The sequence below is a fragment of the Cuculus canorus genome, chromosome 1 (assembly GCF_017976375.1).
Source record: "Cuculus canorus isolate bCucCan1 chromosome 1, bCucCan1.pri, whole genome shotgun sequence".
NCBI classification, from domain to species: Eukaryota; Metazoa; Chordata; class Aves; order Cuculiformes; family Cuculidae; genus Cuculus; species Cuculus canorus.
The window spans coordinates 96,298,600-96,313,609 of record NC_071401.1 but is presented as its reverse complement, the minus strand read 5'-3'; the positions used below and the strand labels follow the sequence as shown (position 1 = coordinate 96,313,609).

Sequence of the window (15,010 nt, the reverse complement as noted above, 5' to 3'; positions counted from 1 at the left end):
CGGTCACCGGTTGCCTTTGAATATTGGTCCCAATCTACATTTTTTTTGACTCTCAACCAAGAGTAGATTTTTGTAGACCAATAGTAATAATGAGTTTTTTGGTTTTTAAACTGAAGCAGAGGTATCCTCTACTTCAAAACAGTTGCCATCTAAGCAGAATCAAAAGTGTACAATCTCTCTTTAAAGCAAGTAATTTACCATCAAAGCAATAGGGCACCAATCGGACACCATTTAGCACCTAGAGCAATAAAGACTGGTATTAAAATCTATGGCCCTTCCCTTACTAGACATGCACAAGAAGAGGGTTAATGCAAGGAGCTTCGTTTTTTATCCCTGAGAGAAAGCAGCTGTGAAGAGTCTCCTCAGAAGTCTTCCACATCACCTTTTTGCCTTTACAGCCAGATCATAAAATCTCTTTGTATGCATAAGTCTTCAAATCTGGTCCATCCTGTTTGCTTTTTTCCCTTAATTTCGGAGCAGCAGTACGGCATAGGTAACCCCTAGAACTCGTGATGGGTGTCACAGCTGGAGTTTGCAAAATAGGAAGAGATTTTATCCATTCCCAAACTTGAACCAATATCTGTTCTCTGACATACCAGGGTAGAGTTTCAATCTCTGGTATCACTGGATACGTTACAGCAGTTTTCTTTTATCCTTGGACGTCCTATGAGCCACAGTTGCAGCCTTGAACAAGAAAATATGCAGACACTGGGGGGAGATAGCAGCTCAGATTTGTTTCAGTTTCTCATTTGGAAACGAGCTGGGGACCTGGTTTCTTACTGAAAGAAGAAGGGTTATACGATTAGTCCTGGAAAGTTTAAAAGAGGAACAGAGAATTCAATTTGATTGATTTTCTGCAACTGAGAGGAGGCAGCAAGGAGAGAGAGCCTTGAAGTGGTGTGTATGAGTGCACAGCTTGTAGACAGCAGGGGATCTACACAGGATCCTCTAGTAGATGTTCACATCTCAATAAACAAGCCAGGTTACACTCTTCTGGTGCCTACAGAACTACAGAGTCTCTGCTGCTTCCCAGTTCCATAAAATTACTTGTTTTAAAAAGAGCATTCATGTTGTATAGATGGGCAGCTGAACCGTATGCAATACATCACTTGCACAGGTCTTTAGCTATCAGATGTTGCCATTGTCACCAGTGCCAAGTGTTGAAGACCGAGAAAGTAAGAGGATTACTGGCTTTTTAAATGTATAGTGTTTGCACCTTTAGTCTTTCTTTTACTAACATGAAGGCTGTGTGTTTTAAACAACAGCCAAAATCCTTGTGTAGTAATAAAGAATTGAGCAGCACCTCAGGTCAGGAGAGATTACTCTTAAGCCATTGTGCTGCAAGTCAGGGAGCTAGATATTTTTCAGCTCTTCCAAGAGCCTCACATGCAAACAACAATCAGCAAATCCAGCTGTCTTGTCTTGTCTTGTTTTGTCTTCTCTTCTCTTCTCTTCTCTTCTCTTCTCTTCTCTTCTCTTCTCTTCTCTTCTCTTCTCTTCTCTTCTCTTCTCTTCTCTTCTCTTCTCTTCTCTTCTCTTCTCTTCTCTTCTCTTCTCTTCTCTTCTCTCTGCCCTGCGAATGTTCTGTCTGGGGTAGTGTCCTTCACAGTTCTCCCTGATCCCAGCCGTAACTTGTGAGAGTCAGCATCTCTCCCTACCTGCTGACTGTCAGCCTCTGGCCTCAACTCTGACCAGAGGAGCACTGCAGCAAATTCTCATAGCCCCCTTTCCACCTCTGTCATGAAACCAGTAGACTATGCTGAAACAAACCTGATTTGTTTTAGCCTTTACGAGTGCTTCACAGTCTTTGCAAAATTGCTTCTTAAGATACAATCTCTCCCTATTCATTAACTATGTACTAATCTCAGCTTTCAAGTCAAGTTTAGTGAAGAGCTGATAGACCTCACACGAAGGAGATGACCACCCTGTGATAGTGTTGTGTTTGACATGCTCCTGGTCACATGGAAAACAAACAAGTGTACAATCCACATGTGCTTATGGAGACAGATCAGGTAAAATTTCTAAAACCTGAGTTTATATTTCCCCTTTGGACATGTGCCAAAGCCTATTTTCAGATGGGGTGGCTGTAAGTGACAACCTGGTTTGAGGGCTCGGAGGTGACTGGATGTTTACACACAGCCCATGTCCCTCCAGAGGTTGGGTTTGTCTTTTGAAGCTCATTTGTCTTGGCTACTGGAGCAAGCACAGCATATAATCGAGGCTCAGCTGGACCTTAACTGGCATAGGGGTGTACCAGTCTTGGGGAGAAGGAGAGTACCAGCTGGCCCTTCTCCAGCAGATAACAGAAATACCCAGTAGTTGCCAGAACAATTATCTGCATAGCAATGGACTCCTCATATGTTCCTGTAGAGAAAAAGTTTGTTTGGGCACAAGTAAGTGATTAGGCATGTATTCATGTGTATCTCCACATGGCATCAATTTCTCCTTTGAATCTGGTGAGAGAGCTATTGAAAATGTTTGCGTTTACCAGCGTCAAAGGCTGCTTCACCACAGGACTGTTTCTGGTCTATCCAAAGGCTCTTGAGATGGTTGTCAGAGAGCAGAGAATGTATATAGCTGCCTCCTATTGATCACTAGAAACACAGCATGGGTGACTATCCCTTTTTAGTAGACTTTTGTTTCCTGGACTTCCTGGTTGGTTGGTTTCACTCTCCAATGCCTCAGCTTCTAATGGTGTGGTACTTATGGCTCTTTCGATTTGTTGTGATTCATATTCTTCTGGCCTAAACTCAGGCTAATTTCCTGGCTTAGTGTTTCTGACTGATGTGAGAAGGCTTAGAGCTAGCCAACAAGAAATATCAGACACTGACAGTTAAGTGCAGTTTAAGTTGTATAAATGAGTCTGGGCCTTACATATATTTGTTTCCTAAAACAATTTTCTTATTTTGCATTTCTTATATAGAATGTTGTTCCTGTATCCCTCTTTTCCTCTGTGCATTTCTCTCCATACCTCCTACACATGGTTGCTGTAGAAGAAAATGTCAAGGAACAAGCTCACAGAGACAGAGGCTGGAATTTGAGCAATGGCCAGCCTTCTCCTGGTTCTCAGGTGTGGCACAAAATGGGCCCTACTCTACCTGCTCAGTCACAAAAGCTCACAACGTGTTCCATCATTACATCCTTGGCTTAGATCTCTGTAGGCTCTTGCCCCAGCTGCATTTGTCCCATCTGTGCCCTGGGTTGCAGTATGCTATTAGGACAGAAGACATGAAATAAAGGGGAAAAAAATATGTTGACCCAGTCATTATATGACTATTTCATGAGCTGGAGGAAAATAAATGTTTTTTTCCATGAAGATGAAGCTTGGAAAAGCATTTAGAAGTAATTAGTCAATGAGACATCATGAAAATTCAGGCAATTTGCATTCCAGCTAGCTTAGAGTAGAGGGACATCTGTTACAGCTTCTTCAGCAACATATGCATTGGCATCTGCCTGTCCTCTCTATGCAAAGATTTTATTCTACTGGTGCATTTCAGTCACGCGGACAGAGTTATGAGTGGGAACAAAGAGATTTCCATTGACATCCTGCAATAGTCAAGTGTACTGAGCCCCACTACAAGAGCTATTGCAAGCAAACCTAATAAAACATTAGGCATTTAAAATCCTACTAAGAAGATATTAGACTCATGCATGCTATTTCAAGTGCTCTTGAATAAGATGCATGCTATTTGGTAACATCCTCCTATCAGCTCGTTTAGTCATATGTTAAAGGAATTGCTTGTCATCCTAAATTACCAGTTGAGTCAGAACTGTATGAGCCACAATATTTTTCTTTGGTACAAAGGGTTACAACATTTTGTAGAAAACATGGGTTGTAATTACGCTTATGCAGCAGTAAAGGGGGAGGGAGGAAGAAAGAAGACGACTCATCTCAGAGGATTTTACATAAAATAGCAAAATTCATTTCAGACTCAATTCTTTTTCCTGCCCACAGGTTTCCATACACACTAAATAGGACTGGGTAGAAAAGTTTCACCAGCCTTCAGCCTCTGAAGTGGAGGAAGAGTGAAGGTGTTTAGTGAAGACTTCCCAGCCTTTGCAGGGAAAGGATGTTTTACCCTTGCTTTCTAGGAGAGGTAGCACCAAACACTTCCTCTTTCCTCATGCTTGTTTCTATGAAACCCTTCATGGAGGTTTCACCCTCGTTTTACCAAAGAATGCAAATTGGGAAAGACTGATAAATTCCAGTTGCCACAAATTACTTCCTTTTGATACTTCCTCATTTCTAAAATGGATAGAAAGCAGGTGAATCTCTACCTGGTCCCATGGACTCCACTGCGAATTAGGGATGGCAGAAGACATACCCTACCAATGCAGAAGTGTTGTAACATGTCCTAAACCTGTAGCTGCGTAAGCTGTGGCACAGAGACTGGTAAGGCTGAGCTCCAGTAAGGCAGCAGTCTGGGACTCAGAGCCATTCAGGCTTGGTCTCATTCTTCTCCATATGAATCCAGAATGCAGCAATGAAGTCATTTGGTTTGTGCTGATGCGAGTGTAGTGTACTGTTATTTCTGCCCAGTAGTAAAGTCCAGCGTCATCAGGTGAAGGTAAAGAGTCATTGGGAAAATGGGGTGTGCATCATTTGTTTCTTAAGAAAACCAAGGTATTGTGCAATTACTGCCTATCCTTGTGGTAAAGAGGTGCTGGCCCTATTTCTTTCCTCATGCTGATTTCACACAACTTCATATCCATCGCTATTTAGTGGAGCAATTGCTGCTTCAAGCCAATGTGAAATTATGTTCAGGGTCATGATTCCAGGACAATAAAAACAATTTCTGTCCCTTTCCAGTCCCTCTCCTTTCCCCTCAACTCTTTCCTCCTTGCATTTGAAGCACCTCATTTTCCATTCTCCGCTACATCCATATTTGTAAAAAGTGAGCAGATGTTTTTGCTGATGAATATGAAGCTGAGAAAAGATGGTTATTTTTCTCTGTATATTCACATCTCATCTCTATAGAATTACATGCGTGGATTCTTCTGAGGGCTGATAAGTCTCCCTTTTTTAGATATCTCTTTGCCACACCAAATTATAATGCTTGTTTAGATGGTTTCCACACTCATAGGAAAAACTGCACAGATTTGCCTCAGTGTATCAAAATGTTCTAGTGAACTTGTGAATCATCTGACAACTTATTTCTTCTCTGTTTTCATGGTATTTATTCTCTTAGAAGTACATGATAAACATATACCCAGTAATGAGCAACAGAGAGAATGTAAATTGGGATCCACTTTCAAAAAAACAAGAAAGCTTTCCATGAACTTGAAAAATATGCTGTTAAAAAATACTACTTTGCCTCACTCATAAATAATCTTTTGAACTCAATTCCATGAGAAATCATTATATCTCAGTAATGGATGCCATGGATAAGAAAATTTCCAATGATGAGTGCCATATTTTATCTGGAGAGACTGAACCATATTTTCAAGCCTGAACCAACTACTAATTGTCAGTCTTCAGAAAGGAGCTTCCTTTTTAGAAAGATTTCTTTTACCTGTCACTGAAATGTTTATTGCAGACTGCTGTTGGAAGCAAGGTACTTTCTGTAATGAACTACTGATCTGATATCAGATATTAATGTGTTTATGATGGGAAAGTCGCATTAAATTCTTCAGACTTCTTTAAGCTGTAGACTGGTGTCAGTCATGGTCCAGCATATTCCCTGCTCAGGAGCAGATGTACCATTGGTGTCCAAGGCAGGCTTGACCTACAGAATTCATTTTGCAGCCCAGTCTTTCTTGAAATTGAGGGCATTTACATCTGAAGCATAGTCTTATGACTCCCATAACAGAGGAATTTGCAGAGAAAGCCTGTTAAACTGGATTTTAGGTATGCTTTGGCCCATTTTCATAGAATCATGGAATCATCAAGGTTGGAAAAGACCTCCAAGATCAGCCCAACACCACCATGCCTACTGAACCATGTCCCGAAGTGCCACATCTACAATTTTGTGATACGGCAAATTAACTGTCCTTTTCTGGTGCAAGTGTAGCACACACCAGCCTAGTCATGGAATACACCTAAAATGAAACGTTTGGATTTGAAATTATCTCTTTAATTAGTGCCATTGGCGTGCTTTTTAAGTTTGTGCCCTAGGGAAAGTGCTCAACAGGACTGAAGCAGATAAACTTGTTCAACATCAATCAAAACACATTTGAAGCTTGACAGCAGGAAAAACTGTTTAAGAATGTGTGCCAAGGTAGTAGTTCTCCCATCTCTTCACTCTACCAATCGTACCTTGCATTTGTTTGGGGTAATCTTCTCTATTCCTTTAACAATCAAGTCCCTGAAAAGTATACACCTGTAGGAGTGGGTCTTCTCAACAGACCTCAGGACAAAGTGCTTCCTGTTGTTTATATTGAAGCATTTCAGAGAAGACCGGGAGATATCCATAAGATAGAGATAGTTGTAAGATGAAGGCACGACAAGAAGCTCATGGCTATTTGCTCTAGCAACTTCAGAGCAATACTCAGTGCTGGACATGTAGATTGCTGGTGGGATTGGCAGCAGAGTTCCGATCTCCTGCACATTGTGATCTTTTGCCTCCACACACTGTGTTTTATCCCTTGTCACAATTACACCCTTTCCATTGGCCATGGTCAGAGAGTCACATAACTCCTGAACGATACTGTTCTACTGATGGGTGGGCAAATCATCTCTTAATAGCAGTTTGTACATCCAGGGCACTCACACTTGGCAGCTGCCAGCGTGAGCAAGTGCCCCTACTGGCCAGCATAGGCTGGCCTCCTCAGCTACTTTTTCTCCTGTTATAATACTTTCTGGAATATTTGTTTCCCTTAAAAAAAAACAGTGTTGAAACTGTTAAGCTGCAGTGTCGTGAAAGCTCTTTTATACTGCTGGCACTGCCTCCCTGAAGCAGCATCAAAGCAGCCCCTGCAAATTATGTACTTGAAGAGCAGATTTGTGAAGCCTGTGTGTGTTGGTATCTCAAGGCCCATAAAGACTTGCAGAGCTCACAATGCACCCTTTGGTTCCTTCTCTCAAAGCACTAAGTGGGTGCTTGGGCACCACGTGCCTGTGAGGGCCAGCAGGCACTTCTGAAAGGGGTCCAGAAGGATAGGGATGTAGAGGAAGGAGCTGCTCAGAGTCAGCATGGAGAGTGAGCCAGTATCTGAGGTTTGAGACTAGTGGCAGAAACCATTCCCTTCCTTCCTGGCAAGTGTGTGGCCTCATGGAAGATGTGGCCTTGAAATCCCCCTGGCTGGAGGAGGGGGCTGAACAGCAGGTGTCTTGTTAAGAGAGGAAGGAGGACTTCTCAACCCCCACATGATCTTCTCTGACAAGCAGACCCAATCCCAGCAGCATTGCAAGGTGATGTTATGTGAACACAGGCTGAAATGTAGGTCAGAGCCAGAAGGCTGGACAGGTATCACCCTGCTGCCGTGGCAAGTCAAACAGGGCTGCAGGAGCATGTGGCAAAGTGAAGGGTGCAGCCAGCCTGGGAAGATGGGAACAGTCAGGGGAAGATGTGTGCGTGTGTCTGTGTATGTGTGCAAGCGTATACGTGTGTGCAGGTGCACTGAGGGCAGAAAATGTTTGTTTGTGGAACAGCAGGAAGACTATTTTGACCTATCCAGTTTCTTACCTGTTCTGCAGATGCACACACACAACTTTACTGTGATGCTCTTAGCTACCATGCCTGAATCTCTATCCAGCCCTGGCTCCTTCAACACCCATTAACTGGTCTGAGCCTAACTGGTTATGAAAATGCCAATGATAATGCAGTTGATATGTAGTGAGATGGGACTGATGGACTGCTTTTGTATCCTTTTCACAGTAACAATTTGAGAAGTAGATTCTCCTCTGTCTCATTCATATGTATGTATGTATATAGGTAGGTAGGTATCTATCTATCTATCTATCTATCTATCTATCCATCTACCTACATATATGACGTAGATCCACCTGTTAAACTACCTGAAAAACAATTATTCATGGTTCTAGCATCTCAATATCTTCTAAAAAATTTGAGCAGCAGGCGTAAAGCACTGGGCTGAGACACAAAAATATTTATTCTATTTCCTGTAGTACCTTTAGTCTGCTGTGTTACTTTTTGCCTCTTTTTAACTCGTACCCCATGTCTATATCTGGGGCAGGGACCTTTCCTCCTTTTGTAATTTTAGACTTGCAAAATCCCCTAGCAAGGCCACACAGGGCAAAATCTCTAGTCATAGCCCCTGCCTCACAAGTGCACTTGGGAGAAGGTACTTCTGCTCGCTTTCTTATCCTTCAGCCAGTACACTGATGTCTCCTGCCCTTGTCCTGTTGCCCTACCACCACAGTCTGCCCCTGGCAGCAATGCAGTGCCCTGAAGGCTGAGATCTGGGCATCAGCTTCTCCATTACTGTCTGGGTATACAAATGAGGGGTGAGCAGTGACCCTCCCTCCCAGTGCACTTTTTTGGTGCTTCACCAAATTCCCATGTACCACTTAGCTAAATAACAAATTTACCAATTAACCCTGAACAAAGTCCATATTATTGAAGCAATTAGGATAAAATTATCAGTTACATACCAATTACCCATTTCAGTAGTAATTATGTTATTATGTTACCAGTAACCACATTCTATATGCAAACTAGAAATCATCACAAACCCTTTATTTTAAAATGACAAATAAAAACATAGTGAAATACAGAACGTAATGGAATATGCATAAACAGTAGGCAGGATGTTAGGCAAACAGTGAACGTTTTTACTGCTGTATTATATTACATGAAGCAGCTAGAATTAAGTTGCTAATGCTGAAATTTAACATTTTATTTTTTTACCTAAATAAAATGTTTTATAGGTTTGAAATTCTTTTTTCCAAAACCAACACTTGAGAACATTATTCTACTGGCAGTTTGGTTCTCTTCCAGTCTTACATGGGATGAGAAAAATTAGGATTCTTTTTCTAACAAATACTGTGCCCAATTTAAAAAAAACTATTTTCCCCTCTAGCTGTCTGACGAAGTCCTGAACACTGGCTAAAGTCCCATGCCAAAGTAACATTTCTAGTGCTAAAACCGACTTCCCAAAAGTGTGAAATTTCAGCTCTTGATCCATGATGGAACCAAGAAGAGAAGCACTTGCCAAAATCAAAGACAGCCTCAGGACTGAAACAGAAGAAGGTGGAAACTTCAGGAAATAAATTAAGCCAATGTCTAAAGTAAGAATCCTAAACTTCTCAGAACAGAGCTAGTACAACTGCTGGCAGTTTCCAGCAAGGATCAGTGAGACACCTTGTGAAAACTAATGAAATTCGATTTCCAGCATCAGGGACTCTGCCAAGGTTGAGCTTAATCAGCTTTCCCCTTGGTGGCATCACAGTCATGGCTTCTGCTTAAGCATGGCCACTGTTTGGGATAGAAATAGTTGGCCACCTATTGCCCGGACTCTGTACAAACAGGGGATCTTCAGGAGCTGAAACTTTTTATCAGATGTGATTAGAACTGTATGTACACACATATGTGCCTTTGAGATGGGGATTTAAAAAAAGAAAGGAAAACCTTCAAGGCCAAGAGGTGGCATGGGGTTTATCAGCATGCTTGGGTCTGGGAGGGGGACAGAGCCATTAGGATTGTTACCTGAATGCTCAAGGTCTGATTTTGGCTTTCAGTACAGGTTGTAGAGCCCCTGCTGCACTGTGAACACAAGGAGAAGAGCTCTCCTCACCCCCACCTCATACTGCATGCAAAAGCTGGTTACCAGTAAAGGTGTGAGCAGGAATGGGTTTGCTCCCAAAAGGCGTCAAAGGGGATATCAGTAGACTTCTGTCATACATAAGCAGTGAATTAGTTTTCAGGAGCTCAGTTTTCAGGGAGTCAAAGACCACTTCCCATGGTTGTGGAGTATCCTCTATCCTGCTTCTCCCCTTGCATCAGCCTGTCCAGAAAAGCAGCAGCTGTTACTGCAGGAGCTGAACCTGGCACAGAACCTGCACAGAACCTGGCAGTGATGGATGGCTGGGTGATGGATGTCTGAAACCTGTATCATGATGGAAAGAGAGATTTGACTCTGCTTCCTGAGACTGTTGCATGACTCCAAAAATTGATATACTGGGTCTGCAAAGCAGGAGGAATTGTAGTGACTGCTAGAAGTTGGGCTGAAGTCTCCTCTCAATGCTGGCACTGGGCAGAAATTGATCCTTCTTCAAAATGGATGGTGATACCACCTTCTGGAAAGCACCCACACTGGGTATATGGAACAAACCTGGAACTGCAAATGTTTTTTCTACCTTCAAAACACCTGTCATTTTTCAGCTCTAAATAGCTGAACTGCAGCAATTGGAGCATGGCTAGTGAGTGCAGTCAGGAGCAGAGAGCATAAATAGTAGATCCTGGCTCAAACAGAGCAGTTATTAAACCAGACATGGTAATAAGGCCAAAGGCAGTGGGATCTAAAACTAACTCAACTGCCTATTTGGCCTCTGCTGGAGACAGTGTCTGGGGAATGTGCACCTGTCCAAAAAAGGAGATGTCTGTGTTGGAAAGCTGAATCTCTGGAATTCAAAGAAGTGTGGAAAGCCAAGCGAGTAGTGTGGATTTCATCTTGGCTATCAGCTTGAAGTAGATATTTGTCTTACAAGATTGGTCTCTGGAAACTCCCTTTAAGGATACGGCCCACATGAAGTAAATAATTTCCAGGCAGTTAACTTGGACCAAACAGTGGCAAAATACCATAATAATAACATTGTACCATGGCAGAAAAGGATACATAGAAAAAAAAAAAGAAAGAAAGAAAGAAATTGCAGTAATAAAACATGAAGATACAGATAGAGTAAAATCTTGTTTAAGAAGAGTTATGAAATAACATTTCCTATGGTACAAAATTGTTGAGAACTTTTTTTTTCTATCAGTAACAAAAGGCAAACACACAAAGAAACATAGGGAGGCTGAGTGGAACCAGTAACACCCACCCTACAGGCTACAATTTTATAAGATTCCATAGAATTTTTGCTTCTACAAAAAAATGCCTTTAAAGTTCTTGGAGTATCTGCATCACCAGTTTCCAATCATTTTGATCTGCAGACTCGAGAACTTTTTCCAATGAATGTGTGGACCAAGTACAGCAAGCTGAAGCCCACTGCCAATATTTGCCTCTCCAAAGCCGCACATCCTAGACTCCTGTATGCCAGGCCTCTACAGGACATGGATTAAAGACCCCTGAGCAGTGTGGTAGGCAAACATCTCCTTCTTGTGTCTGCTTAGGCTTGGTGGCCTCCAGAAGACACCCTAAAAGTGCCATGGCACCCCACTGCTTACTGTCTAACACACAAGGAAGCAGCACGGGATGAAGGCTTGGTGGGCTTTATTGGCAAGGGAGTTAGCACTAAACACTGAAGTATTTTGTTGGGGATTATTGACACAATGGTGGCAAAACCCTGAGGGCTACAGCTGGGGCTTGGCAGCCCTGGTCCTGTCCAGGTGAGCTCTGGGAGGGACCCTGGAGAAACGACAGAATGTCTTGACCTTCCTCATTGTTCTGAGCTTTGGTGAAGGGCTGACATGCAGAAAGAGAGCTGCTGAGAAATGCATGACCACTGTCAAAAACCTGCTGCAGACCAAACCTGCTAACTGAGCAAACAAGTTCAAGTCTGACATGTGCCTCCAGACCCTTGAAATAACCTTCCTTTCAGAAGGGCCTGACATGGGTCAGCTTTACTGCACCTCCAGATGCCTCGCGTGGCAGTGAGGGTGGATGGAGAGGCTGTAGTGGCTGTTTCTGCTTGCAGAGCATGCACCTAACCAGCTCACTGCCAGCTCTAACCTCCCAAATAAGTATATGAATGAATAATAACAGCAAACAGGCACACCAACAGTGCCCCAGCTGGAAACATACTGTCCCTGCTTGAAGAAACAGCACTCAAAGGAAGGCCTTCCATTCTCCCAAGAGGCAAGCTGTAGAAACACACGATAGAAACAACCATAAAAGAACTCTGCCAGCAAAGACTTGATTTCCAGCCTTTTCTCCAAAGGCCTGAGGCTGAAACAAAGCAGGCTGCACGTAAGTACCTTCACAGCTGCAAGTGGGAATCTTGCACAAGACTGGTCTGCATCTGTCTTGGAATAGCTCCTCTTTTCTTGCTATCATGAATGAAAAACATCCCTGTTTACACTTCTTATGCACAACAGAATGCTGATAAAAAGAAACCATTTCTATACATTCCTCAGAGCCGTGTTTGTGCCCATCATCTCAGATGCAGGGTTGTTTTTGACATCCTGCCTTTGCAGCTCCAGTAAGGCAGTGCTGTTGATAATGATGAAGGTGTCTTTGCTCTCCTTTCCTGGAAGCTCCACCTTGCTTCTCTGAGGATTAATTTTCCCAGAATAGAGATAGTCGATGTAATTTTCAGGCTTGCTGGAAACAATATTGCTGAGCATCATGACAAAGAGAAGAAATCCAAAAAACCCAACAATGATGAGGATGTAAAATGAGGCCATTATCTCTTCTTGCAGCTCCAAGGCAGGGTTGCTGAAATTATTGAACCTACGGGTCTTCTTTTGTTCCACTAACATTTGCATTAAATTTGGCATGACCGAACTGCTGTTTGTGTGGTTGCTGAAAGCCATCTTATGCTTCCACTGTGCCTGCAAAAACTAAGCAAATCAAAAGAATCAGCTTAGATAGTTAATACACATCTGTCTTTTTTTGTCTTCTAGCTCAGGTCTATCCTACTATTTCCTCTCCTCTGCTGTACAGCTAACTGCCCTCGGCTATCCTCTAGTTGCAGGTCTCACATGCAGAGAGACACAGTGAAAGTCAGTGACAACTTACAGCTACAATTCAGAGAATCAAAAGCTGTTGCTCTCTGCATGCAAGACATGCATTTACATGCACAGGCACATACTGCTCCCTTAGGTTGACTTTGTTTTGCAGGTGGCGTCATGTCAAAAACAGGACATGGGAATAATGCTGCGAATTCCAGTGACTATATTACATGGAAACAGGATGATTTGTTCATAGATACCAGGATAATTCAAACAATAACACCCCTAAAGGAAGAGAAGAACAATACTGGTATTATAGCCCTGGCTCCAGAGTTGAAGGGCCATTCATGCTAAATCATCCACAGCAAAACCCGATGAATTGAAAAAGAGCTATGGGAAGGAACTAAATGAATCCATACTGATGTAAGTTTGTTATCTTAATGAGAAGGAAACTTGAGAGAGAGATTATTTTCTGCCAAATCATGGGTTTTGAGGTTGTCTTCTTTTTCTTTATGAGCTTTTCTTCAAAGCAATTTTTTAGCACAAGAGAGACTTAGATCATTGCCTCTAAGCAAAGCATGAAATCCTTTCATTCTGAAAAAATCTCAAAAAGTTTTGACTGCAGCTCTCAATCCAACATCCAAAAATAAGCTTTTTCTTTTGGCAGAAAGAATTTTCCAATTTTGATACAAATCTATCTGCAATTTTTAGGTCTCTAAAATCCCCTTCTTTGGGAAGTATGTGATAAGCTTATTAAAGTTTTGTGAAAATCTGCCCATGAAGTCTTGCCCAACTGTCTGTAGAAGCCAAGAATTTCATCTCAAATGTGCAATTTAAATTCATTCACATTCCCTGTTGCAGTTTTCCTTGGTTTTTAGCCAGTGCTGAGTAACCCGTGTAGCTTTCCTGTTGCAAAGTCTGTACAAACTGTGACTGCAACCCCTCATATTACAGCAAGAACTCTGGTGATTTACAGTACCTGAGGATTTGACCACTCCCTTAAATCTCATACAAGAAACCTTTTAAAGAGCCAGATATGAATAACAGAATATAAAGCTCTGAAAAAAATTCCCGATGGAGACTAGAGAAAGCTCCCTCAGAGCAGCTCTGCCTGCCAGTCACCCTGGAGACATTTGGCAGTACTAAAACGAGTTTCCCTTGGAAAATATATTGGCCTGAACCCCAGGTCAGGGCAGCCAACATCCCCAGGTGGCAGCCTCCTTCCCTTCTCATCCTGCTTGCAGTTACAGGTGGCAGGAGATATTTTACCTTCCCTCCTCGTGCTGCACACGGGGATGCTCACTACTCCTGACTCAGGGAAGTCAGGCATTTCCTCTCTGGTCCAGCTAGGATGAGCCCATCACCAGACCACTGAAGTGCCGATTTGGTATCTGAAATTGCCTGAACATCCTGGATGATTAAGGTTAGCTATTCCTCGTTAGGTTTCCTCCTTCTTGCAACTACTACCTTTTAATGAATGTGTTTACTGTGCTGGCAGGGTTGTGACTGGTCTGCCTGGAATCTATTAATAGCTAAGTAACCACAACTGGTGCTTGCGTGAGTTGAGTGCTGAGCTTCTGTGGGACCCATTTGCAGAGGCATACAGAATTCTACAGCTGTAACATGGGATCTGGAGATGTACTGGGAGAATATAATGAATTGCAGCAACAGTGGGTGTGTTGAACCACATGGTTTAGGTAGAATATAGCTTTTAACTAATTAGGATTTTTTGGTTTATACAGAAAAATAGGCAAGATTCCTTCCAGATTTCAAGCCTGATACAAGTAAACTGCCTCTAGGTAACAAAACTCCTCTTCTCCCCAGCCCAATCTGGTGACATCTACTTGGCTGCAGTAGAAATCAGCGATCACAATACTCGCAGAAGTGAAATCTGTCCTGGTGTTCCCCTTCTAGAGAGCATAATGTGAAAAAAGTGGTCTATACCTTGGCTGAACACTAGGTGAAATTTTTATTCTGAAAAATATTCACTGAAAGTAAATTCACTTTCTGATAACAAGGTTTTCTCTGTTGCTCCCCAAACCCGCTTTTCCCTTCTCTGCCCCTCCAGCCTGTTCCGCTGTACTGGCTGTCCCAGTTTTTGTGGCTAATGCCATGATGAGCTACAACATATTGAAGTTCAGAGATATATCAATGGTCCTTACTGTTCTTGATAGATGGACTTCCTAACCTCCTGCAATCCCACTGCAAAAACCCCCAAACAACCTACCTTCTGCCCACCCCAGACTATCCTGTTTCCAGTTGCTACAACTGTGCTCATT

At 42.5% G+C, this 15,010-nt stretch overlaps 1 protein-coding gene across 1 annotated transcript; it reads right to left on the bottom strand.

The window, feature by feature from the left end:
- Nucleotides 1–6,200: 6,200 nt before the first annotated feature.
- C1H21orf140 (chromosome 1 C21orf140 homolog) lies at nucleotides 6,201–6,978 on the bottom strand. Its single transcript, XM_054061145.1, is given in 3 exon segments — nucleotides 6,201–6,253; nucleotides 6,256–6,823; nucleotides 6,826–6,978. Coding segments are annotated over 3 exon segments (774 nt in total).
- Nucleotides 6,979–15,010: the final 8,032 nt, after the last annotated feature.